Genomic DNA, 25081 nt, shown 5'->3' with positions numbered 1-25081 from the left:
TCGAGAGGCTTAGTGACTACCATACATGCGTTTTATTACATGAAGGGCATGGAAGGCAAAAACCCTTAAACTCTATCCCAGCAAACACAGATACGTCAACTGAAAGATTCCTTCAACTGAACAGAAGAATAAAACCTGGAATGGTACTAAGCAGCACAGTTCTCAACAAAAGTCTTCCTCCAAAAGAGAACAGAAGTCATTACAAAGCCAGTGGTCTTCTATTAACACACAAATACGATGTGAATCTGACAACCTTTTTTTAACCATAAATTTAATGCTATTTATATCTAGATAATAATCAGAATATTTTCATATTTTTAAACTGAGATCCATAACTTGTCAACACCCTGTTGCAAAACAATATAACGCACTTAACAATCAAATGCTTTAAAATGGTCCATATCCTACATTTTCTTTGTATCTTATTTTTTCCAGTTCACTTATAATGTGTGATTTTATGTACCAAAATCAGTCGTACTTCATTTTTACATGACTACTTTCAGCCTCTCTATCCCTTAAAATTTAACAGGCTTTTTTGTGCTTTTGAGATTCAAATATGTAAATGATTTCTATTCTGTTTGGCTGCTCTGTTCTGGGCAGTGCTAAACTGCTGTAGGCTGATTAAGCAGATTGTGTTGGTTTTTATGACATCACTAAATAATGAGCCGTTTTTGCAGTTTAGCTTTTATGTTTGGGCTGTATACACTGGGGAGAGAATGGTACGTCTTTCTAAAAAGGTGAGGAAAATTCAGTTTTACAAGATATAGGCCCTTTAAAACATTAGAGCAATTTCTGGTCCATTCACCCAAACAGAAGTCAACATGACCTCTGATATCCCTCTGCCTCATTTTCATACCAATGATTATAATTCTGGACATACCTATTTATCTTTTGAAGGGATGCAAATATGTTAATAAAATTCTAAATGCTGTCATTGTGGCATTCCAGGCACAGGTATTTTTCTTAGACACACAGACAGACCGAGATATAGACAGATGGACACAGACATACATACAGACATATAAACAGGCAGGTATTAAAAGGATTTTCAGATAGTTTACAGAACTGGCTAAAGCAAACGAAATACAAAGCTAGCAAAGCTAACTCACTTAGCTGTGCTTGTTCTGTTACATGACTACAGGGGGATTCAAAAAGATTCATTCGATTTCAAAATGATTTATTCCGCTTGCAAATCATTACAGAACAATGCAGTAAATTGTGAATGGTTTAAGTTTATTATGTAATTTTACAAGTGCTCAATATGACCTGCTCCAGCTGTACGGACAACATCAACATGACAGTCAAATTCACCCCATACTCGATTGAGCATGCTGGGTGTCACTGTACTCACAGCTCTATCAATGCGATTTTGGAGATCATCCAGTGCTGTGGAACCAACGACGAATGCTCTGAGCTGTTGGAGGTTCATAGCTGACGAAAATTACATTGCACAGTTATGACGGACTCACTCTTATTGAAGTGGAGAACGCAAAACGCTTTCTGTTCAGGGGTCGCCTACTCCTTGCAGACTGAAGGGAGCCATCTCCCGGTGACAGTCAGAAACTCTTTCAATTGGTATGTGATTGGTTCCTAGGGGCCTCACGGTTGTAAAAATATGACGCTTTGAAATCGGATAAATTTTTTTGAATCACCCTGTATAATGAGGTTTAAATCCAAGCTAATGTATTTACCTGAGACGTTAATTGAGGTTCCGGCGTCAATCACTCCGCTGTTTGGTCGCACACAGTAGCGGCGCGGGGCAGTTGTCTTCACTTTAAAACACACATTTCTGTCTGTGGGGTTAGCAAGCTTTAGGGTCGTGGTCACCACATCTGTAAACGGACCTAAAACCAAAGACAGTTACATCTTTTGAATGATTAAACTGTGAATTTGCCTAAATCGTCCCTCCAATGTATGAAAATTTTATTCAAAACACTGGTCTTGTGGAGGGCAAACACAGAAACAACAGAGGTAATTACGCAGTTACATTGTACCATCAGTGGCAGCTAAGTGTGCAGTACAGCGTAACCCATAAGAAACTAGATAAGAAACTACATACATTTTTGTTGTTTTGGCTCTGTACTCTAGTACATTAGAAAACAAAGTGCAGAATGTCAGGTTTAATTCTAGGATATTTATATCCATATTGGGTAACCATGTAAGAATCACAGCCCTCTCTATACTAGGGCCAATAACATTGACCAGTATGATGAACCATGGCACATGTTGCCAATAACACACCAAAATTAGTTCTGTTGACATAGTGAGGGGATGTTGGGGTGTAGAAGTTGCAAGACTGCACTATTTTACATAAAGCGTGACGGTGTAGAGACAGGGTCCCCCTCAAAAAGATCAGGCTGAACTCCAAAGTTCGACTTGCACATGCATGATATTTTATTTTGCACACAAGCATGTGAAAAGTGAAAGAAAACACTGACATAAAATAAACGGGTTGCAGTGCAACTAATATGGCTAGGACAAAACAGACTAATTCTAATCCCTTACACTGTCCCACGTGGATATTTCTGGCTAAACGTCAGCCAGTTTGTGCCGGAGGCCACAAGGCCACATAGACACATCCTACAGTCCCTCTCTTTTTTCCCTGAATGAATCCCCTCCACTCCTTTTAACACCATAGCCCCACCCCATCTGGTTAAACCAAACCATTCCCCAGGGCTAGTGAGGGGTTACACAAAACAAACAATAACAAAACAACTTCAGGACAATAAACACAATGCAGATAAAACACATAAGAAGAAACTTCCTTTTACCGGTAAGTATATTCATTTATATTGATTTACTCTTAACTCTTTTCTGTCTTTCCCCACAGGTTCTCGGATCCCACCTCCCCCTTTCTACACACAGCCATAGGCTCTACCAGCCAGTATAAGGGAAGCCCTGGAAGGTGCCTGTGCTCCCTTTAGGATCAGGACAGAACAAGGTAAGTATTTCTTCTATGTACATTTTAATATCACCTAGGCTTCAATCCCCCCAGTCACTGTCCCCTTTTTATGTCCCAGTGTCCTTTCACAGTCCTGGTGATGGGACCTACTGACCCCATCACACACAGTATTACTGGGATTTAAATTTGCAACTTCTTGATGATGTGATGAAACTTTTCTATGACTGTGCTACTGGGGAACACAACATGAGTCATCCAATTTTTTGAGAGGACAACAATACAGTGGTGGTGAATTTGCACAAAAACACATGGTTAGCATGAGAGTAAAATATCGCAAACAACTTTTTTTTAATAAAGATAATTAATAAAAAATAAGAGTTAACAGAAACTTAAATGTTACTGGTAGCTTGTTATTTAAGACTGTGAGCGTCTGCTGTTTAGGAACTATGACAATTGAGAAATAAAAACAAATCATATCTCATAAAAGCACTATTTAACTAACTAATACTATTGGAGTATAAAATTAAAATCCAAAACACAAAGTATATATAAAAGTTCTCCCATTTAAGGGACCAAAATTGATACAACTTTATAAATACACCTTTTGTGTTTAATGCTTGGTTGCAAATCCTTTGTAATCTGTAACAAACTTAGATCTTTGATTCATAGACATCACCAGATGCTGGGTATCTTCTCAGAGGAAGTGATGCTCTGCTAGGCCTAAAACACAGACATTTTTAGTTCTTCCTTAATTCGAAATTTTTTTGTTTTCAGTATTCATGCTGTAAGCTTAAAAACTAGAAACAACAAACTTTCAACTATATTTGCTACAGGAATATTGTGTTTTTTGGGTAATGTCAACAGCGTTCAAATAACTGAATGGAAAAACTCTATACTGCAATGAAGCAAATTAAAAAAAACACAATAACTGGACTAATAACATACTGTAGGCTAAAGTGCTGCAACTTAGTGACGCATATAGGCTAAATACACTTCTAAAACAGAACCACAAAGAAAAAAAAACAGGTCATTAAACAATCAGTATTTCACAATGTATAAGAAACAGTTAAATGCAGAAAGATATCTTAACATCACACAACTTTCTACATCACAGCCTAAAGGTCTAGTCCATATTTCCTTAAACTATTTTTAAACATTGCTCAGTTAAAAGATGTTTACATTCTTTTGCACTTTATATTTATTATTAAACTGCACTATTTGTAAATAGAAAAACTACCATTCACATACATGCAATACCCTCATGTGCAATACCATAGCTGCTACATTCTTCTACATCCATCCTTTTTATTTGACTTATTTTACTTTTTTATAATTTTATTTAAAATTGTTTTCTCTTTATTTTTACTTTTTTGTAATTTTAAATTATATAGTCTTTACTTTAGCATCTTGCATTTTATGTTTTACATTAGCCTATATTTTTGCTTTATTCCTAGTTTAATCTATTTTTTTTTGTTTATGCACCGTTACAATTGCTACCCAATTTCGTTGTACCCTGTGCAATGACAATAAAAATTCTTGAATCTTATATCTTCAGGTGTTGTACTAGCAGCCATATCACACATTAGATAATGTACTTCTGTGTATTCCCTTTGGAATTATCAGGATCTACCATGTAGTTGTGTTGTCATTTTGACGTCTGCACCTTGCTCCCATATTAGGGACTCCAGGTCTAAGCTCAATTTCTCTATGACCAGAATGAATAGGCCTCTGTCACACCCTGTGGTACATATAAAACTTCAAAACTCGATATGTTTTGTCCTGTAAACATTTCTCTCTCGAATATTACTGGATCCTCTGAATTACGAGGTTGTTAAATAGTTGAAATATGAATATTGCTACATGTAAGCTGATGCTACTGTGCACTGAATTCACGTCATTAGACTGGCAGCCTCCTTAAGCACGCTTTGCCAGTGTGGTAGCGTATTTCCATATACAGACTGAGGGCAGATGAAAAGAGGTCAGAAGAAGCAGGTTTTCCTGCAGTTCTCTGTTCTTCATCTGATAATCACTGAAACACAATAGAGGCTAATTCAGCACAGACTCAGCTTAATATCACTGCTCACCCCCGATAAGCTATCTGGTATCATTTTCTGAGGACATTTTCTCAGGACATCTGCCTGCTTCTTGTTTGAATTTTCTGGTTCCACCTTAAATGGTGCAGCAGTTACATTCTGACGTGCTGAGCCATTTAATGTGGAACGTGAAAATTTGAACAAGCAGCTAAGAAGTTAAATTAAGGCTCACAGTTTAACACTGGTAGTATTTTCTGATAGGGAGTTTTAGGCTAGTAAAATGTTCTACCTATGTGTTATATTTATGGGTATACCTGTAAAAATGCGCTACAGTAGAACATTTTCATAAGGTAGCACAACTCGTCAGAATGCCCCCATAGCCCGCCTTCTGTTTCATGTAGCTTAGTGACATCAACTTCATGCACTGTGGCATCAGCTCGCATGTATTAATATTAGTATTTAGGCTCTTTAACAGTCTCATAATTGAAACGTTACCGGTTACCGGTTTCACGGTAAACCGCGGTAAATTAATGACGGTTAGTAGTACCGTTTGAACTTTAAAGTATAATTAAAACCATGGTGTGAAAAACTCGATGTACAGAGTCAAACAACGGCAGAATCATTCTCTCAGATGCAGCTCTGTGTGTGTGGAGGGGAAGGGGGAGGAGGAGAGGGAGAGAGGGAGAGGGAGAGAAGGGAGAACATGGCGGAATCTAGTGACAGATTCTGAGATATTTCAGCCTTCTAAGAAGACCAAGTCTGATGTTTGGTCATATTTTGGGTTTTATAAGGATGCAGAAGGAAAGTGAAGATGACCCTCCTGTCTGCAGAACATGCCGAAGGAAAACAGCGGCAAAAGGGGGCAACACATCAAACCTTAGGAGTCATCTTTGCGACCACCACCCGCTACTTTTTAGAGAATGCAAGGTTAACTTTAACGTAGAAGTCTGTGGGGACTTCGAAATAGAAGAAATGTCATGGTCTGTGTGGTTTAACTTACACTTATGGTTCGTTAATAATATAAAATGAAGCTTTTTTTAAAACAACAACTGGTGAATCAACTGTGAATCGAAACTAAAGCTTTTAACACATTTTTCTGTGGAGCAGAGCCTCCAAAATGTGCTCTGAGTTAACTGTCACACAAGCTCTGGAACGAGACGCTGCAGAAGTTTAATCTGCACAGCTCCCCTTTCTCGCCTCGCTTGCAGTGTTTACTTTCTGAGAAGAGAATAACACCCGTCTCAAATCACTCAATGTCCCCTACATAGTGTGCTTCTTTTCAAACAAACACAATCATCATTAACAAGCAGTTGAGTTTTAAATAGGGAATTTGTAACCTATTGTTAATGTTGATTATAGCTGACTTAGTCGAACATTTCATGCACTCTTTGGGTGAAGGATTTAGTTTTAAAATGCTTTTAGAGAAGCAGCTCCACGGGTGAAGACACCCTTTGTGAGTTCTACACTGTCTGCAGCTCACAGCACGGTCACACAATTTCTCTGTGATTTTGGCTGTTTTTCCTGGTGCACTGTATTGATTAGGGGTACAGCGCCACAACGGCACAATAATGCTGCAATTGCAGTTAGGACAGAAATCCCCCGAGTGCAGCACTTCTTAGAAGTAGTAATTTTCCATTAAGACCCACCTCAGAGTTGGTCGAGATTTAATTCTCTATGCAGGGAAATCCCTAGTTATTGTAATTAATAATAATAATGATAACAGTAATAATAATAATAGCAATAACAGTAATAATAATAATAATAATAATAATAATAATAATAACAATAACAATAACAATAACAATAACAACAACAACAGTAATAATAATACATTTGCTATTCTTTCATTTACAGAGTATTACAAGTATTGTAAGTAATACAAAAGTAATACTGCAAATGTATTGACTATTTTTTTTTAATGTTTATGCAAACAAAAAGTGCATACTGCTGCCAATTCTATTTGTGTTAATATAAAAGTTGGTGAAACAAGTTTCAGTTTGTGTATCAGTATTTATTTATTTATTTATTTTACTTTTCAACACATTTGAACAATATCACGATAATACCGATAATCGTGATAATATTGGTCATGATAATCGTAATATGAAATTTTAATATTGTTTCATCTCTAATTGTAACAGCTTTACCTAATTTCTACCACTGCCTTGGAATCCTGGGAAACTCAAATTGGTTCTGATTCTTTATAAGCCACACAGAAATTCTGAATAATACATTCTTGTAAAAGACATCCTGGGAACTGCTGTGAGGAAACAGGATGGGTTGAAAACCTTTGTTTCTCCACAAATACAGACACAGACAGAACAAATCTAGAACTGTTCCAACCATATACGTGTAGAGCTCCCATTTGGATTCCGAATCTGAGATTTGGAAGTTAGGGTTCAGCAGTATAACAGTAATAAAATATTTATAAATGACGACAGTATTTCAAAATTTTGACATGTCAAATCTGAACGGCCCAATAAACACATTCCACCGTTTTCAATTTAAAGGGGCTCAATGATTGGTGGTGTCAGTACACCGTATCAGTATACGCCAATACTGGCCCTTAAACAAAGCTTTGGCAATAGAGGATGCCAATACTATGAAGCAATTTTTACTGATACTGAGTGACACATGCGCACCGGTCGATAGACCTTAACTGAAACAGACGATGAACTCATCATGTGGGCGATATACTGGCATTAATTTCACCAGTATGCAACAAATAAGAAAACATTAAAAACATTACTAAAAAAGCACATTACGTTCTTCTCTTTCCCATTCCTTATCCATGCTTTTATTACATCCAGGCTTGACAACTGCAATGCTGTTCTTTACAGAGTTCCTGCTTGTGGGCTGAGGAAGCTGCAGTATGTTCACAACTCAACTAAATGATTCATGAGATAAGGGGCAAAACATGTCCTACATCGAAAAGACTTGTTTGGCTTAAAAATCAATAAATGAATTAAAATGAAAATATTTTTAAAAGTTAAATCTGAAGGATGTATATAGTAAAGAAATTAATTTCATATAATTTAAAATAATATAATTAGAATTTGTTAATGACAGGCTCTGTGCTCAGAAAGTACATGTAATTTATCCTTAACAAGTGGTCACAAAGTCATAACTTTTTGGTTATCAGGCAGCAGTCCTACTCACTGTCCACTATGCCACGCCTACCCCTTATTACATAAATAAGAGACAGAAAAGTTTTATCTTAGGGAAAAAATTAAACAACTTTCCAAGTTTCTGTAGAGAATCCCAACAAGAAAAAATATTTTAAAAACTAGAAACTTTACCGAGGCATATTGACATATAAGTCTCTGACAGTTTTCTATGATTTTCCAGTGAGCCTATGGAACCACAAGGACTCAAAACCACAACATTGGCAACGAAAGGCAAATATGCTAACCACAACACTGCCCTATGTAGCTAGACAGTAACAGTAAATTACCTAGCTAGCATTATGCTAAACTGACTGCATGACTGTGAAATTCAATATCTGTAAATAAAGTATTGCTAACAATTATTAATTTACAAAACATTGTCTGCAAAATGTTTACTATTCCACACAATACTAAATTCACAAAGCAGCTAGACCCAGAGCAAAGATAAACATGTCATGCATTTTAACTCTGGCTCTTATTAGGTTTGAGCAGTATCTATTTCACAGGGGCATATGGCATATGACGGTATCTGAGTGAAAAAAAAAAATTTCAAGCCATCATTCAATAAATTTCAAACCATCTATCAAACAATTGATAAATGGTAAACAGTACTGCTTACTAGGAGATAGGAACTGGTTTTGCAATAAAGTTGACAAAGCTGAGGTGTTAGCAATAGCTTCGCTAACATGCTAACACTTCTGTCCATCACAGAACATGTTAGATTCAGGTTAACAGAGCAACTGACACAAACCAAGATGATTAAAAATGATGATTAAAGTCAAAGAGAGTGGTGTCATTCATTTAGATTAATTCCCTCTTATTTTCTTATTTTTAATTGGATACAGAAAACAAAGACTTGCATAGAAAAAAAAGTTCCAATATTGCCATGTTATCCTTTAGCAACAGGTGAGCTCCAGATACATTTTATATGTTTTTTTATTTACACCATCATGGTGTTCTGTGTTCAACTATACCAGTCAAGCCTGTATTGCTGTAATATAGATATAAAGGGGGTGCCCAACAAGTCACAGTAAACACTGATTAACTAAAGCTAAAAAGCAAACAGAGATTACTCTTATTCAATAAACAACAGTGCTGGGTAGCAACAGAATACATAAAATACCATTTTCTAATCAGGATACAAAAAAGGTAATTGTATTCTGCTACTACTACAGAAAAAAAGACATTAAAAAGATTACAGGTACACTATAAAAATAGTGTGATTTACAAGCAGGATAACATTATAACCACATATATGCACTTTTTTGTAGAAATTTGCCATGTGAATGATAAATGGTAAATATGTCAAGTCGTCTAGATTTCAAGAGTTTTTCACTTTGGCAAGGCGTTGACAATGCCGCCAGTAGAGAAATCTGAAAAAAGAACCCCCTCACAAGCAGCAGTTCACAGTCTTTTATTTAGCCAAGCTATAGAATTATTAATAAGCATTTATTTATATTTGTAATATCAAAACCTAGATATGCTGATAACTGAATCAGGCACTTAACCTGGATTACAATATTGCCTAATTTTACAGCAGCAAACTCATCCGGAAGTAAATTCTTTTATTCTCATTGTTTGCTACATTAAATTCTATAGTATGACTAGCATGTGACACAAGAATGAAATGTAAAAACAGACTTGTGAGTGCAAAGTTGGTTTCAATTTCACATATATAGTTTCTTTGTTCAAAAGGATGAGTGCAAACATTTTAACTTGTGTAAGTTAACATTATTAGTAATTAAGGCAATCAGCTGTATTTAGTGTTCATGTAAAATAAATGCCTTTTAAAACTCATAGTTGACATTGATTTCTGTGGACTGCTGTAGATTAACTTAAAAGTTAAGGAACTGCCTACAAATTACACTGCAAACAGCTCGAAATCCTAGCACGACGCACCAACAGGCCTTTTAGCAGACATACCTCAAACGATGGCCAGTCAGAGTTTTTGAAGTGGCCTCTATTTAAAATGATTGTGTATTTGTCAGATCCTGCTAGGCTTCATGGCTGTTGCTTCTCTAACGATAAACACAAACGCGACTTGTGTGCTCATAGCACCCATTACTGGAGAAACTTCAGATTGCTGCATGAGTTCCAAAGCTACATGCAAACACTTTACATAACAAAAAAAAAGGTTTTTTCTGTTGTTAATGCAAAGGGACTCTGGAACTCAGGTACAGATGCTTGGGGGAAACTGTGAAGTATTATATTTCCAGAATTTTACAACTCATCTGAACCACCTGGACACTTGAGCTGAAGCTGAATGGAAAATGCTAAGAATTCTAAGACAGCATGTCGAATTCTGGGAATCCCCTGGCAGAGACAGTGGGAATTTACTTAAGTCAAACCACTTCTGATTTGGCAGCTGTTTGTTAAAATTTTTCACTCCACCTTAAATGCAGTAGCAGCTACATTCTGGGATCTGTACAGGTGCCTCAGTGTAATTGCTGCACAATTTATGCTATTTGTTTCGTACACAAGTCCTATATACTCTTGCTTCTGACAGTAAGACACTGCTGGACTTTGAAAAACATTAAATTCATGCTGCAGTACGCATCCAGGCATCCAGTGGGGCCTTGCCCTGCTACCCTACATCATTCTCCATCTTATTGGAGAAGAAGGCAAAAAACTCACCCCAAAAACATGGAACTCATTTCTAAGCTTAAAGTTAACCACATATCATGATTAGAGATGGAAGGATCAATCAGCTATGTATCGTCAATTTTCAGCCCCAAATATGCGATTGGCCAATATTTCTCTAACTTCCGAAGAGCTGATTAGTGACGTAAAACGTATGAGCCATATTTCGAGATGCCAAAATGTAACTTCTGCTCCATTCAAGATGGAACAGAAAACTGGCAAACAAAAAGGTGATAAACATGAAGCCGACTTCAGGCTTGTCATCCTTTTCACTAATGAGAAATATTTTTCCTGAAGTATATTGAATCAATAAGCCATGAGAGGCTGTGCGTTACTGCAATTTTATCATGGGGAAAGGTGTTCTTAGGCACATTGTGAAGCAGAGTTCAAATACACAATGTTTTAGATGATTAAGTTAGTAATAATAATAATAATAATAATGAACATAAACAAGCATTCCACCAAGAAATGTAGTTCTTTTAGATAATAGTATTGCTGAATGAGGAGAAAAACATTCTGTCAATGTATACTGCAGTCATTTCATTTACTTTTTGCCATATAACAGTGAACATATTGTAACATAGCACTGTTTAATGCAAAAACTTACTTTCTAAGTACTTTTTGGTCACCAAATTACCACTGCGAGTGTTTTTCTGCCAATCTGAAGACTTTAAAGTTCATGATTTAAAGTTGCTGCTACAGCCGCTTTCAGAGAAACAGTTTTAATTTTCTCCCTCAAAAGCTGACAGCATCTGAGAGAGCAAGTGTTTAGCAAGGAGGGCCCACCGGGCCAGCGATTGCGGCGCAACAAACCACAACGACCCGTTTGCAAACAAGTTTACTGTTTCACTGTTTCAACATCTCCAACTAACATAGCTTATTTACCATTTTGGTTATAGTTATTTTCACCTATTCATCGATTTATCACTCTGAAGATTACTGCTAAAGTTACTGTATTCTAAAAGCTGTGAAGGACTTTTTTCACAAGGCATTTATATCCTTTATTTAGTCTGGACTTCAACAAACTAAATACGTAGTCCCGTAAAATACGTAATTATTCCTTAATTGGAAACTAAAATAGTGTTCCATATAGAGCTGGGCGATATGGCCAAAAACGTTATCACGATAAACAAAATTCATATCGTTCGATATCGATACATATCGCGATAAATGTCAAATCGTTATTTCTTTCACGTTTGAAGGCTGATTTTGCTCCTGGGTGGCTAACTGTGGTTTTAAACTATCACTTATGGTCCGATCATGACAAACACTCGGCAAACAGTGGAACATTTCACAAACCTGTCTTGGGACAGTGGGAGAAGGTTTCTGAGCTGTTTTTAATCAGCTTGAAAAGCACAGCTGCAATTTTTGTAATAGTCATGATTTAAGAAAGAAAACAGATTATTTTTAGCTGTCTGGTGACGAGCACTTGGCTATCCCGTTACAAATGCTAAACAAGTGGCCAACAACGGTGCTAAACTCTTTAGTTTCTCAACAACGTCAACTCGGTTCGGTAGGTCACTGCTGTCACTCCTACCACATCCATGTCAGAGCAGATCACAGTACTCAGACACCAGCTAGCGACAACTGGGTTTCTCTATGCTATCATAGTAGTTTAAGGGGTGAACCACAGTATATCTGACGTTTGCTGTGTAAAAGCATTATCTGCAGTGTGAATCTCTCACACCAGACAAACGGAGTCCACCTTTTAGGTATGTTTAAACTGAAAGCGGTGATTTTGTGTCTTGTTTGATCTACCGTATCATCAATTCACCGCGTTTTGCCAGAGCGCTGCTTCAAGTTAGCCAGCAGCTAAAAACAGCTAGCCTGGAAAGACAGTGCTCTCCCGCTCTCCAATGCCTCACAGCTTCCTCAGTTTACTTTCAAACATGAACCCACTTCTTTCTTTCACTTTCGTTGCTCGAGAATGCTAAAATATGACGGTTTGGCGCTGTAACACGGCGCTGTAGACGTGATTTAACACCGCTAAAGTTGTTAGGATGCATGGAAAGAGGTGAGTTCGCTGTAGGACAGTACAGTTACACCACTGACCTCATCACTCACTCTCGGTCACAGGAGAACAGATTGCCGATAACATCCACTCAGACAGGGAATGTATAACTCCGCGTTTCAGACGTTGCTAAAGTATATTTGGCGACCCTTTTTTTGTTCGTGGCCCCCTTCCTCTTTAATCAAGTCTAAAAATTCGGAAGTGCGCCCTTTCCTGGCGACAGCAGAGTAGTGTCGCTTTCCTTGCAGTAGAAAGCGCCACCAGAGCTTTCGCTAAAATGTGGAAGTGTGAGAATGGTGTATTATATCGAACATTTATCGAACCTATCTTATCGCTCTATCGAGGAAAAGTTATATCGCGATACTTATCGTTAACGTTTTATCGCCCAGCCCTAGCTCCATATGAAACTGATGTGGGACGTGCCTTGTTCTGTATATTTGAGAATCAATACAGTGCAAATCTATGGGAGAGAAATTTTGCTGGTTAGACTAGTAAGACAGGGCGATTTGTATAAGACAGAAGGACCCAAACAGAGAACGCGACTCACAACCAAACAGAAGTGCTGTCAGCGTTGCTGCGTTATACCTGACAGTGGCACAAGATTTTAAAAATGGCTAGCGAAACACTCAAGCTGCGTTCCATTTCACAGGGTCCCAAAGCAGTACTGTTATGTTCCCTACACACTTGAGCTTGAGATGTCAGTTAAGGGAACTGGAAGTTGATAAAAACCTTGATTTGGAACCTCCTATAGCATCATAATCAAACACACATCTTCAAGAGACCTGCAATGACTGATGGGTAAACTTTCCGGCAGCTTTCCTGTTAAGTGATAAACTACTCCCTGTGCAGTTTGAAGCTCCCTTCCTACAGTACCTTTCCACTCCCTGTGGTTTGAAATCACCCTTAACATGTCTGAACGCCCTGTGCAGTACACTTTGCAGGGTTCTACGAGGGCAACTGGAATGCACCTTCAGACAAACTATAAATGTTACATCCAAGTGTGTTTATGTAGTGATTTAGGGGCTAAACCAGCAGCCCCCACCTTAAATTGTACAGCCCCGGTTTGCTGGTGGTTAACTAAGGCTAATTAAAGTAGTTCAAATGACTTCTTTGAAAAAAAAAATCGCATTTCAGTAGTTAACTACACAAAAAAGGAAAAAAGTAATTTTACTACTTGAATCACTATGCAAATATGAATGTTGTTAAACCACCAGCAAGCTACTGCAAAGTGTAGCTAAACTTCTAGTTTAATTACATGTAGTTCATGTTTGACACCACTTCTGACTGAAACATTGAAATTTGAAGCATTTAGCCGTTCAAATGTGATTAAGACTTTTCATATTGCCGTTTTCAGTGAATCATATCGTAAGTACTTTAATTCAAGCCTGTGATATTACTGTTGGGGTTGTTTAGCATGTTTGCTATCTTTTAGCCTGTTAGCTAGCTCACCAGCCTAGTTCTAGTTAAGAAAAGTTTTCAGCCCCTCAGTTTAAACAGAAGCGGGTTCTTACTTCATCAGTACACTTCGTGCTCCATGTGAGCAGCATTAGAGTCAAAGATTATTCCATTAACAGCACAAGGATTTTTCGCACCATGGTGCAGTAATACAGAGTTCAGCTGTTGTGAGGTGGTCATTGGTGCGAGTGTGTATCATGGATTTTACAACGGCTTCAAACGTGGCTTCATAAAATCAGATTTTATGACCGAAACTATCCGCTTTTATAATACATATTTGGCTTCTATTTCACTGTAAACGTGCAGTTTGAATGTGTAGAGCTGTGATTAGCGTAGTTTGTTGTCAAAGCTTTGAGAATTTATTTCTTTTAGCATGTTAGCATCCAAGTGCCAATCTGGGTTTAGCTTGCATTGCATTAGCTTCATGACCTACAGCTTTCAGAGGGACTGAAAATATAAATTAGAAGCAGAACTACAAATGTTATTTTATGTCACCCCTTTTAGCCTTTTCAGTACATTTAAAAATCCAACCATGCAGCATGAGGACTGTATTGTCCTATTAGCTGCCTTGGTTGCATAGGCTCCTGTTTTTTCAATGGTTACTGCTGCACCCTCTAAGCTGGAATGTGAAAATTTCGAATAAGAAGCTGGTAAAAAAGAAACTGACATCAGCTTCAAGAGTGAAAAGGCATAAAAAGGGATAAGGACCTTGCTCGGTTTCTGCTTGACAGGTGGGTAAAATTAACTTATTTCTGTTGTTTCACAGAATCAGTAGGTCAGCATTTTATTGTCTCGTTTGCAAAGGTTTGTGGTTAGCTTTGCAGTAGCAATTGTAGTGACGGTTTTCTAACTCACAACCAAGATAAAGTTAGTGAGTTACACTACTTGCTGTGCTGCAGTTCGCACTAATGTTATATCATGGCAACTGTCCATACAACATTTGCAAAGGGATTTATGGCCACAAAGAAAAAAAAAAGAATGGAAAACGCTTCTGCCCCTTTAAATGTGGCATCCACCCCGCCCTCAATCAGTATCAGCTATTGGCTGATCGTGCTGAAAGGTGATTGGTATCGGCCCCAAAAGTCTGTCCATCTCTAACCATAATTAATTAAAACTTTTTACTAGAGATGGGACCGATCCAATCCTATATTGATATCAGAACTGAAAAAAACATGGATCGGCCCATCACTACTTTTTAACCTCGTAAGTTAATTGGTGCGTTCCAATCGGGAAGCAGCTGACTAAGTAGGCAGCATTTTAAGGCAGCATTTGCGCGCTCCCGAGAGGTGCCTTATTTTGACCAAATGTGAAGGCAGCATCGCATGTATCCTTCTCAGCGAAGGCAATCCCACAATACTGTTCACCTCCTCACCGGCCAAGAGTTCCATCGCTTCAGTTATACTACTGACCCTACTTATTTTTGCCTGCTCCACTTCTCTTGTATTGCTGTGTTCACCACAGTCACAAAAGTGTGAGGTGAATGCTGACAGCTAAATTTCAGACTAGGAGCGCATAAATCAGATGAGAACGCATAAAATAAAACGCATATTAGCCAAATTAACAGATTGCATGCAATCCTTTTTTCTGAGTGCATTTTGTACAAAATTATAGCAGTTTTTATCCTTTGTGTGTTAGAAATAAAGCTGGTTCATTAAGGTGCAAGATTTCAACCACTACCCTTTGTAACGCCATTCCAAGAGGTTAGGGTGACACTCGAAAACAAGGGGTAGGGGTAAAAAGAAGAAATGGGATTGGGCCTAAATGTCCCTGATCATACTAAGCAAGTCATCATTTCATACCTCATTTAAAAACAAAAATCTTGTTTATTTCATCAAAACATACAGAAATTTTGCTGACATCACCATGCACCAGAAAAAACAGAAAAATATTAACCAATGATAAATAATGTTTTACCTCCCCCCACACAGCAATCTCATGTATTATTGAGATATTAAAAATGCTCAGCTGCCTCAGATACTCAGTTTAGTACAGTGGTTCACTTGGAAATAAATCAAAGTACAAACAGAAAAAGTGATACAATTTCCAATTCCCATTAACTTACGAGTACAGAAGTCTATACTTTGACATGACTAACTCTTAACATCATTAACTAAAACTAACGAAGACGGAAAACACAACACCAACAAAAAATACCAAACTGTAGAGATGACAAGGGGATTCCTTATCTCACATGTACACTGAAATACTCTAGTAAAAAAAACTCAGAGGACGCAAAAGCAACAATGAGATGGCATCTGAAGTGTGTAACTACCACACCAAACTACTCTCACCAAAGTTGCTCGAGCCTGCACCTCTGCACCATGCACAATTTTGGACAGTGAATGAGCACCATTTCTAATATGCACTGTTTCAAATAGATATGGACCAATATCACTTTTCCTCTTTCTATACTGATACCTGAACCTTAAATACAGGTCGATACAGAGTACTGCTTTCAATACTACCTGTATCTAACCTAACTGACCTTTAAGTCCTGATATTTATAGAATTACATTTACAATACTTTATTTTGATAAAACCTATGTTCTGTGACACAAATAAAACACACTCAACTTGACAATGGCATTTACTTGGATTATATATATTGGATGCTTAAGAAACCCTGTTTTTTTTTTCATTATATTTATTCAGCATTTACTACTACATAATTAATAATAAGAGACATGCTTAACAACTTAAACAAGTAAGTGTAAAATATTTTAATTGTGCAATACAGTTAAAAACAGACCAGAACAATATATTGTTAAACTTATGGTGTATACATGTAAACACAGCAGCAGCTTCTCCAGCACGGCAAAAACAGTGCTAAATGCAGTTTCAAAGCAAAGGTCCACAAGACCCCGCTGCTGAGTGATACAGCTGACTGACGAAAGTGCACCACAGGCGAGGCTAGTGGACACAGGCCCGGCTAACTGGATGCTATGCTAAAGGATAAACAAAGGCTAAATGCTATTATTACACCAAGAGTTCAGCCGTTCCTTTTGGTCCCTTAATAACAATCTGGACTAACATTAACCCAGACTGTAAGTGACTACATAGCGGCAGATGAGTAAAAAAAAAGCCTGGCTCAGCCATTCAGGTAAAGGGCTCCCGTTAGCGTGTTTTTCCCACAGTGTATTGCTGGCTGCCACTGATGCTCAAGGGAAGCCTAGCGAGAGTTGCACAGTCTATTGCACTTTGTTCTGTGTTTATCTTGATGCAAGAATGTTTCGTCTGAAAATACTTTAAGTGTGTGAGATTGCAGTATGCCTGCTGCCTACTTATGGTTTTGTTGCATATCATGTTTGGCCATGAAGCTGTAAAACTGCGCCTACTTCACATGTGTTCACTGGAGTGTTTTGGTCAATATACCAATTTAAACCACTGACCTCACAAAACACTGACTGATCAATCTCTACAGGTAGATCATGTCATATGTGAGCATGAGATATATTTGATGTGATTTATGAAACCAATTTCCATATGTCAGATGATGGAACATTCTATTCAAATGTTGAGACATACACTGCATCAACAATGTGGAAGGTGTTACATGTTAGCTAGCTTATCAAGGCTTGCTAATTTATGTGAGGTTCAGATCTGTCTGTGAATGAATTCACCCAACCTGCTGAAATACTGTTCAAGAAGGATTTGTATGCAAGTCAACCATCACTATATAGAATGACTGCATTACTGTTGCATTTCTAGCCCATGCATATTACTGTGACTAGTCAAGCTGGCAGCTACACTGAGATAATGTGTAATAAACAGGCAGAGCAGGCTTAGATGAACAAACAAATATTTATTATTTATTCATTTATTATTTTTATTATTTATTAATAATGTCCTGGTACTCTGCCAGGTTTCACATTATCTTCTGAATTCGGTAGAAAAGATCAAAATATTCTGGCCACAATACATACATATGCTGTGTCTAGAACTTGTTTGTGGTGCAAACAATTTGGATTAGACTGAAACACATCTACACACAGTAACGATGTGTCCAAATAGCACCACAAAAGGCATTAAACCACATGAAGCATGTCATAAAAAATTACATCTGGGGCGCTGCAACTTTAAATCCTGTATCGGTTTGTGTCAAAACAAATCTTAGCTCTCTGGATTATAGTGCAAGATCTGTGTGCACCACTGTAGTTGTCAGTAAATAAGATAATGTGTACAAATGTGGCACAAAAACGGATTTGGAAAAATTTTGCCAAAATATGCCATATTTTCAACATTAACTCCTGCATGGCTTCGTTACTGTTTTACCATCAAAATGCTCTGCTAACGCCATCATCTACCGTGACACAAAATGTAATTCTGCATGTACACACAAGCCCACGTACAACAAATATATTACCTCTTCATTCTTTGTGTGAGATGTAGAAACAAGTTATGCAATGGTAATCTAAAGGTAATCGAATTGCTTACTTTAGCAACACTTGGAGATTACGGGGTGTTTTCGCTGTAAATGTATCCTTTATTAAAGCATTCTCGAGTTTTATTTCCAGATTTTCCGAATGGGGATGTTGTATTGCTTGCTCTCAGTGCACATTTTGTGTTATCTCAGTCATGTCAATTCGCCACTGACTAAGGCGTGGCAAGAAGAAGGGAACATGACCACGGCTCCACTAACTTTGGGCAGAAGTGCCATTATTTCACATTTCCACACATTTCTACAAGTCGACTTCAGATTATAAAAATTATCAAAGTATTTAAGGAGGATTAGGCTCCGTAATGTACAGTGAAGTCATAAGGTAACCATGGGATCAATACAGAGCCTCTATGCAGAAGTGTCCAGATGCGGCAAGGTGATGGTTGAAAATCACCCTTTTGCTGTAAGTTAGTTAGCTCATCACCTCCTGGCTAACTAGCAAGTAAGCAGATAACTTAACTGGCGTTTTAAGCCTGTAACCTGTTAAAAGAAAAGTCTTAATAAAAGCTTCTCTAATGGTAGATGTGGTAGCACTGCCTTATTTTAGCCCGTGCATACTATGAGATCTGTTAAAATAGACTGAGGTTACCCGTCTTGAATGGAGGGGCCTACTAGCTAACGCTGCTCCGCTATAAACATATGCAGGCTAGCCAAGCTAGTGTTAGCTAGCTGTGTAACCAACTGCTGCGAAAGCTAACTGCTGCGAAAGCTAGCTACTGCTGCTTAGCCAAATGGCTATTACATTTTTCGAAGTGAATATCATCTGACGTCAACCTAGCTAGCTAGCAAGCTCACAATCAAGCTAACAAACAGGCGACATTCGCGGTGTCCCACATCTATCACAGAAACTGAGGCCTATCATGAACGCCATCTCGTAGACCCCTTCCCATGCGAAAAATCCTCCCCTTTCGTTTACTCATTTCTCAGCACATGAAGATCTGTGTGCTGACCAGTGCTAGCACAGCCCTCCCTTTTATATTCCGGTGTTTTGGCTTACCTCGGAATTTCAGTTCGTGTTGAGGTTCTAGAAGCAGGACCTGCTCTGGCCTGGCCATATCCCAGCGATTCGGATGTCGTTACTTTGATACACAAATCGGCCCTCGCAGACACTCACTGTTTACAGCGTGTTACGCTTGATTTTGTCAGTTTGCTGATAAAGTGATGGATATTTCGCAAGTCCCACAACACAAAACACAAAAAAGTGATACGGTGCTATTCGAACCACGAAAGACTGTTGTGATGCAGCAGGAAAGGGGCTGAAAGAGAGGCTCGCCGTGACGTCACGCTGCCTGCAATAGCCACTCAGCGGCGGCTGATGCGATGCCAGAGTGGAGAATGTTATATGGGCTATCTTCGTCTCAGACATTTAAACCACAGTGTACAAGGGATTAATCTGACGCTGATGCCGGTAAATGTATCAGGTTTCAGAATGTTATGGCAAGTTAGTATGCATGATTTGAATGAATTAGAAAAGGCACGTGTTATTTTTCCCATGTTTTAACCTCAGCAAATAAATAGAAATTGTGCACTAAAATGGGGAGAAAAAGTGCCATATTTAAGTTTGTTTCCTGTAGAGGATGTGTTGTTTTCACATAAAAAAATTAATAAAACATGTCATTTGACTCGGGGTGTTCAAAACACTGACACATATACTCGTGTCTGATCCACTCGTGCCAGCACAACACACACAAACAACACTAACTGGTTTACAGTGATTGAATGGATCTCTTGCTATGCATAATTTATCAGCCCACCTCTACCACAATTGCTTAATGAAAATGGACCACCATAGGCCCACTGCTGACTAGATATTAGTTGGGTGGTGGACTCAATAGTGCAGTGGCAGTGACATGGTAGTGGCATGTTGGTATGTTGTGCTGGTATGAGTGTAGCAGCGTTCCTGCAGTTTTTAAACCCTTCATTGTCACTGCGCTACAAATAGCAAGTCAACCAAAAAGCAACCAGATGATCACTGAGATCACAGTAGATTTTTAGAGCTTAAAACAAAAGTACAGTAAGATGAATGTAAGAAGTTAGTAGTCACATTACCCTGGTTAAATCAGGGAGTTACAAAATCATGGTAGACCGCAGAAAAAGAGTATCTTCCTCAGGTAATCAGTATTTAGCAATTGAAAGAACACTGACATACTTGTTACTTGTAGGAATAATAAATAGAATTGATGCACACTTCATGGCCTCCACTGAACACAATATGAGGTAACATAACACAAAATGAACAGTTCTAAACATAAATAAAATCATTTAATAGCTATCTATAGCATGAAATGAGAGGTCGCTTGTCACACCAAAGCAACTTGGACTATTGACACCGTTCCCCTCTGTGGAGTTCCATTGTTTTGTACTCAGTGCCAACTTTGTGCTGCTTAGAACTAACATACATTGTATCCACTACGCCTCATTCATAATTTCTCAGTTCTCCAGTGAACAGTCAGGTTGAATTCCAACAAAAAAGGGGCACAAAACACGTAACCAGGTAACTTTTATACATAACGATTTAGAGTAAAAGTTAACATAATACCAAAAGGTATTTCCCGTTGAAGCAATAGTTTTGTGAAAAACCAATGATTTTTAAATGATTTTTACTTAGCCCAAATGCAGTCGATCTGGCAAGACATGGTTAGTGTCGAAGTTTTGCTTCTTTAATTTAGATCTGAAGCTGTTAAGCAAACAGTGTAAACAAACACTGAAAGTAAACAGTCACCATTAAACATTTTCACAAATACATGCCAAAATTGTCATGTATTTGCTTCAGAATATAGCGGTGAGCTACATTAACTCATTCAAAAACAACAGAATTTGATAAAACAGCACTGACAAACCTTATTTACACATTTAAGCTAAAATTGGAACTAAATTATTATCCACATCACATTTTGCCTTCCGGTACTCTTGCGCCTTCAAACTCTGGGAGGTTGTAGTGCAGGGGCGTAATGTAAAATGTCTCCATGCAGGTAAGTAGGGTTAGCACAGTAAAACCTGAGGCTTAGAAGTTGCATATCGAATAACAATAAACCTACATGCAAACGATGGCTTTTGGCAATGAACCAGAAACAGCTTCTATTCAAATTTTTTTCATTCCACCTTAAATGGTGCTCCAAGAACATTCTGTAGCCTGAGGCACCACAGTGTAACTGCTGCACCATTTAAGGAGGAACAGAAAATTTGAACAGAAAGCTAACTTCAGCTGTGTGTTAAGAGGTGGGTTCAGCATCCATTTGTTCATGTGTACATTTTGTTCAAGTGTACATTCAAACATTGGTTCGTACTCGTGCAGAAAATGGTGGTTCTCAAATTCATAATCAGACATTTTTATAGCTCATAGTAAGTCATATTGAAAAAAAAATAAAAATATGTCAACTTGTGAGCAACTTGAATTAAGATTTGAATGCGATTTGAACGAGATGAGAGAAGTTTTGGGCATGTATTTATGAAAACTGTTTGGGAGACTATTGACTTCCAGTGTTTATTAGCAATATTAGCCTTGGAGCTCCAGTTCTCCATTATAGAAGCACAGTTTTGACACCAAATAAGTATTGGCTGATTGACTGCACTAGAGATAAATGGTCATGGTCATAAATTATCATGTAAATTTGATAATGTCAATTTTGCTGAACTATTACTTTAATGCTTGACAAGACAGTGAAATAAGATGTGAAGAGATAATTTGCCACATTCATCCAATATCTGATTAAACTCTTTCCTCTTAATCTACAGTGAAATTGTACTTTACCCAGATATCATTGCAGGTCTCATGATAGCTGTGTTCATGTCTGCGGTCAGTCTTTTCTCAAAGTGTAAAAGCTTACTCTACAACATGTTTGTCAGGCTCTTCAGCAAAGCCTTCATGAACTAAATTCAGAGTGTTAGATGAGGGAAAACGTTAATTTTCACAGCACTTTGGCCCAAAAAGTCCCCAGTTTGACATGTCTACTCTAGAGACTACTGTAGCATGGCTGAAATTTTAAAATTTGCATTACCATCAAAGTTCTTTACAGCAGTGGTGATATGAACCAGGGATTGTGATGTCAACACAAATAAAGCCATTTTAATAACTACCTAAAATGACTGGTGTACCTACACTTGTCTTCTGAGGTTTTCTCTGTAGTTTTGATAATGGTAAATTTGTACTAAATCTTAAAATTGGAAACTGTTTTGCCTTACAACACCCTGCATGTACCTCTCCACTATGAATAGAATTTAAAAATACAGTTTAGGCCACTGTTTTCATAATCATTTCATGTACAAACTTTCTGTGAGGAAGCATTTAGAGGCATCAAACTCTTTCATATTCCCTATCACCACCACTGTGAACAGCTCAAAATAGGTGAAATACCTCTATTAGATACACATACATTATAGCTACACTGTTAGGCCATTTTATCAAGTACACCTAAAATATAGGTGCACTTTGTAGGTATACAATTACAGACTTGCTGCCATGGATTTTGGGCCCCATAAAAAGATCTCACATGGGTCCCACCATTCCACCACTACTACAACTCTCACAATTCTGCCAAAATATTTAAGATCAACATAAAATTGTAGTAAACCATTAGATAACACATCTTGCTGTTTGACAACAGCAGCCTAAAAACTACTTAGTTGATAGCCAGCTGCTATTATAAACAATAGCTGAGACTTCAAATTAGCTAACGTTAGCATGCTAATGACTCAATTGGCAAAGTTTTTTCTTAAATTTGATTTTGAGAAAGATCTTAAGAAAAATAAAAAGAATTCATTTTCACAGACCCTATTCAATTATGCCAACCGACATGTCATTCAGCAAAATGCTGCTCACCACCTTCTTCAGTTGGGAGTATGGCTGGTTCATTGGTAGGGGTATGGGGATGGGGAGACAGGGCTGGTTCATTGGTAGGCGTATGGGGATGGGAAGTAGGTCTGGTTCATTGGTAGGGGTATGGGGATGGGGACACAGGGCTGGTTCAATGGTAGGGGTATGGGGAGACAGGGCTGGTTAATTTCACAGACCCTATTCAATTATGCCAACCAACATGTCATTCAACAAATGCTGCTCACCACCTTCTTCAGTTGGGAGTACGGCTGGTTCATTGGTAGGCGTATGGGGATGGGAAGTAGGGCTGGTTCACTGGTCAGGGTATGGGGATGGGGAGTGGGGCTGGTTCATTGATAGGGGGATGGGGATGGGGAGTAGGGCTGGTTCTTTGGTAGAGGTAAGGGGATGGGGAGACAGGGCTGGTTCATTGGTAGAGGTAAGGGGATGGGGAGACAGTGCTGGTTCACTGGGAGGGGTATGGGGATGGGGAGTAGGTCTGGTTCATTGGTAGGGGTATGGGGAGACAGGGCTAGTTCATTGATAGGGGTATGGGGATGGGGAGTAGGTCTGGTTCATTGGTAGGGGTATGGGGAGACAGGGCTGGTTCATTGATAGGGGTATGGGGATGGGGAGTAGGGCTGGTTCTTTGGTAGAGGTAAAGGGATGGGGAGACAGGGCTGGTTCATTGGTAGAGGTAAGGGGATGGGGAGACAGGGCTGGTTCATTGGTAGAGGTAAGGGGATGGGGAGACAGGGCTGGTTAATTTCACAGACCCTATTCAATTATGCCAACCAACATGTCATTCAACAAATGCTGCTCACCACCTTCTTCAGTTGGGAGTACGGCTGGTTCATTGGTAGGCGTATGGGGATGGGAAGTAGGGCTGGTTCACTGGTCAGGGTATGGGGATGGGGAGTGGGGCTGGTTCATTGATAGGGGTATGGGGATGGGGAGTAGGGCTGGTTCTTTGGTAGAGGTAAGGGGATGGGGAGACAGGGCTGGTTCATTGGTAGAGGTAAGGGGATGGGGAGACAGTGCTGGTTCACTGGGAGGGGTATGGGGATGGGGAGTAGGTCTGGTTCATTGGTAGGGGTATGGGGAGACAGGGCTAGTTCATTGATAGGGGTATGGGGATGGGGAGTAGGTCTGGTTCATTGGTAGGGGTATGGGGAGACAGGGCTGGTTCATTGATAGGGGTATGGGGATGGGGAGTAGGGCTGGTTCTTTGGTAGAGGTAAAGGGATGGGGAGACAGGGCTGGTTCATTGGTAGAGGTAAGGGGATGGGGAGACAGGGCTGGTTCATTGGTAGAGGTAAGGGGATGGGGAGACAGGGCTGGTTCATTGGTAGGGGTATGGGGATGGGAAGACAGGGCTGCTGAGCCCGAAGCTGCATCTGTTAGGCCTGGCATCAGGCAGGGACAGTGACAACTACGGTTGGGAGGGTTACTTTAAAAATTTATTCCATTACAGGTTACTGTTTACCTGTTCAAATGTAACTATAACCTAGTTACTACTATATTAAACTAATGCAATCTGATTACATTCAATTACTTTTGGATTACTTGTCTTTAACTAAAGATATATAATTAAAGAAAAGAGAAAATTAATTTCAACAGGA

The 25081-nt window shown here is 38.7% G+C and overlaps 1 protein-coding gene across 2 annotated transcripts in view; it reads right to left on the bottom strand.

The window, feature by feature from the left end:
* Positions 1-19903, bottom strand: part of vapb (VAMP (vesicle-associated membrane protein)-associated protein B and C) — a 44783-nt gene extending 24880 nt beyond the window's left edge. The window contains exons 1-2 of one of the 2 annotated variants that reach the window (XM_036571439.1): positions 19644-19903; positions 1692-1844 (exon numbers count right to left, since the gene is read on the bottom strand). In XM_036571439.1, the coding sequence (XP_036427332.1) occupies positions 1692-1844; positions 19644-19701 (211 nt within the window). In that variant the 5' untranslated portion in view covers positions 19702-19903. The remainder of the gene's footprint in view (positions 1-1691; positions 1845-19643) is intronic. The other variant, XM_036571440.1, reaches the window with a different exon arrangement.
* Between the last annotated feature and the right edge of the window lie 5178 nt (positions 19904-25081).

The sequence above is a fragment of the Colossoma macropomum genome, unplaced genomic scaffold (genome assembly GCF_904425465.1).
Source record: "Colossoma macropomum unplaced genomic scaffold, Colossoma_macropomum, whole genome shotgun sequence".
Classification (NCBI taxonomy): Eukaryota; Metazoa; Chordata; class Actinopteri; order Characiformes; family Serrasalmidae; genus Colossoma; species Colossoma macropomum.
This window is presented reverse-complemented; position numbering and strand designations above follow the sequence as displayed.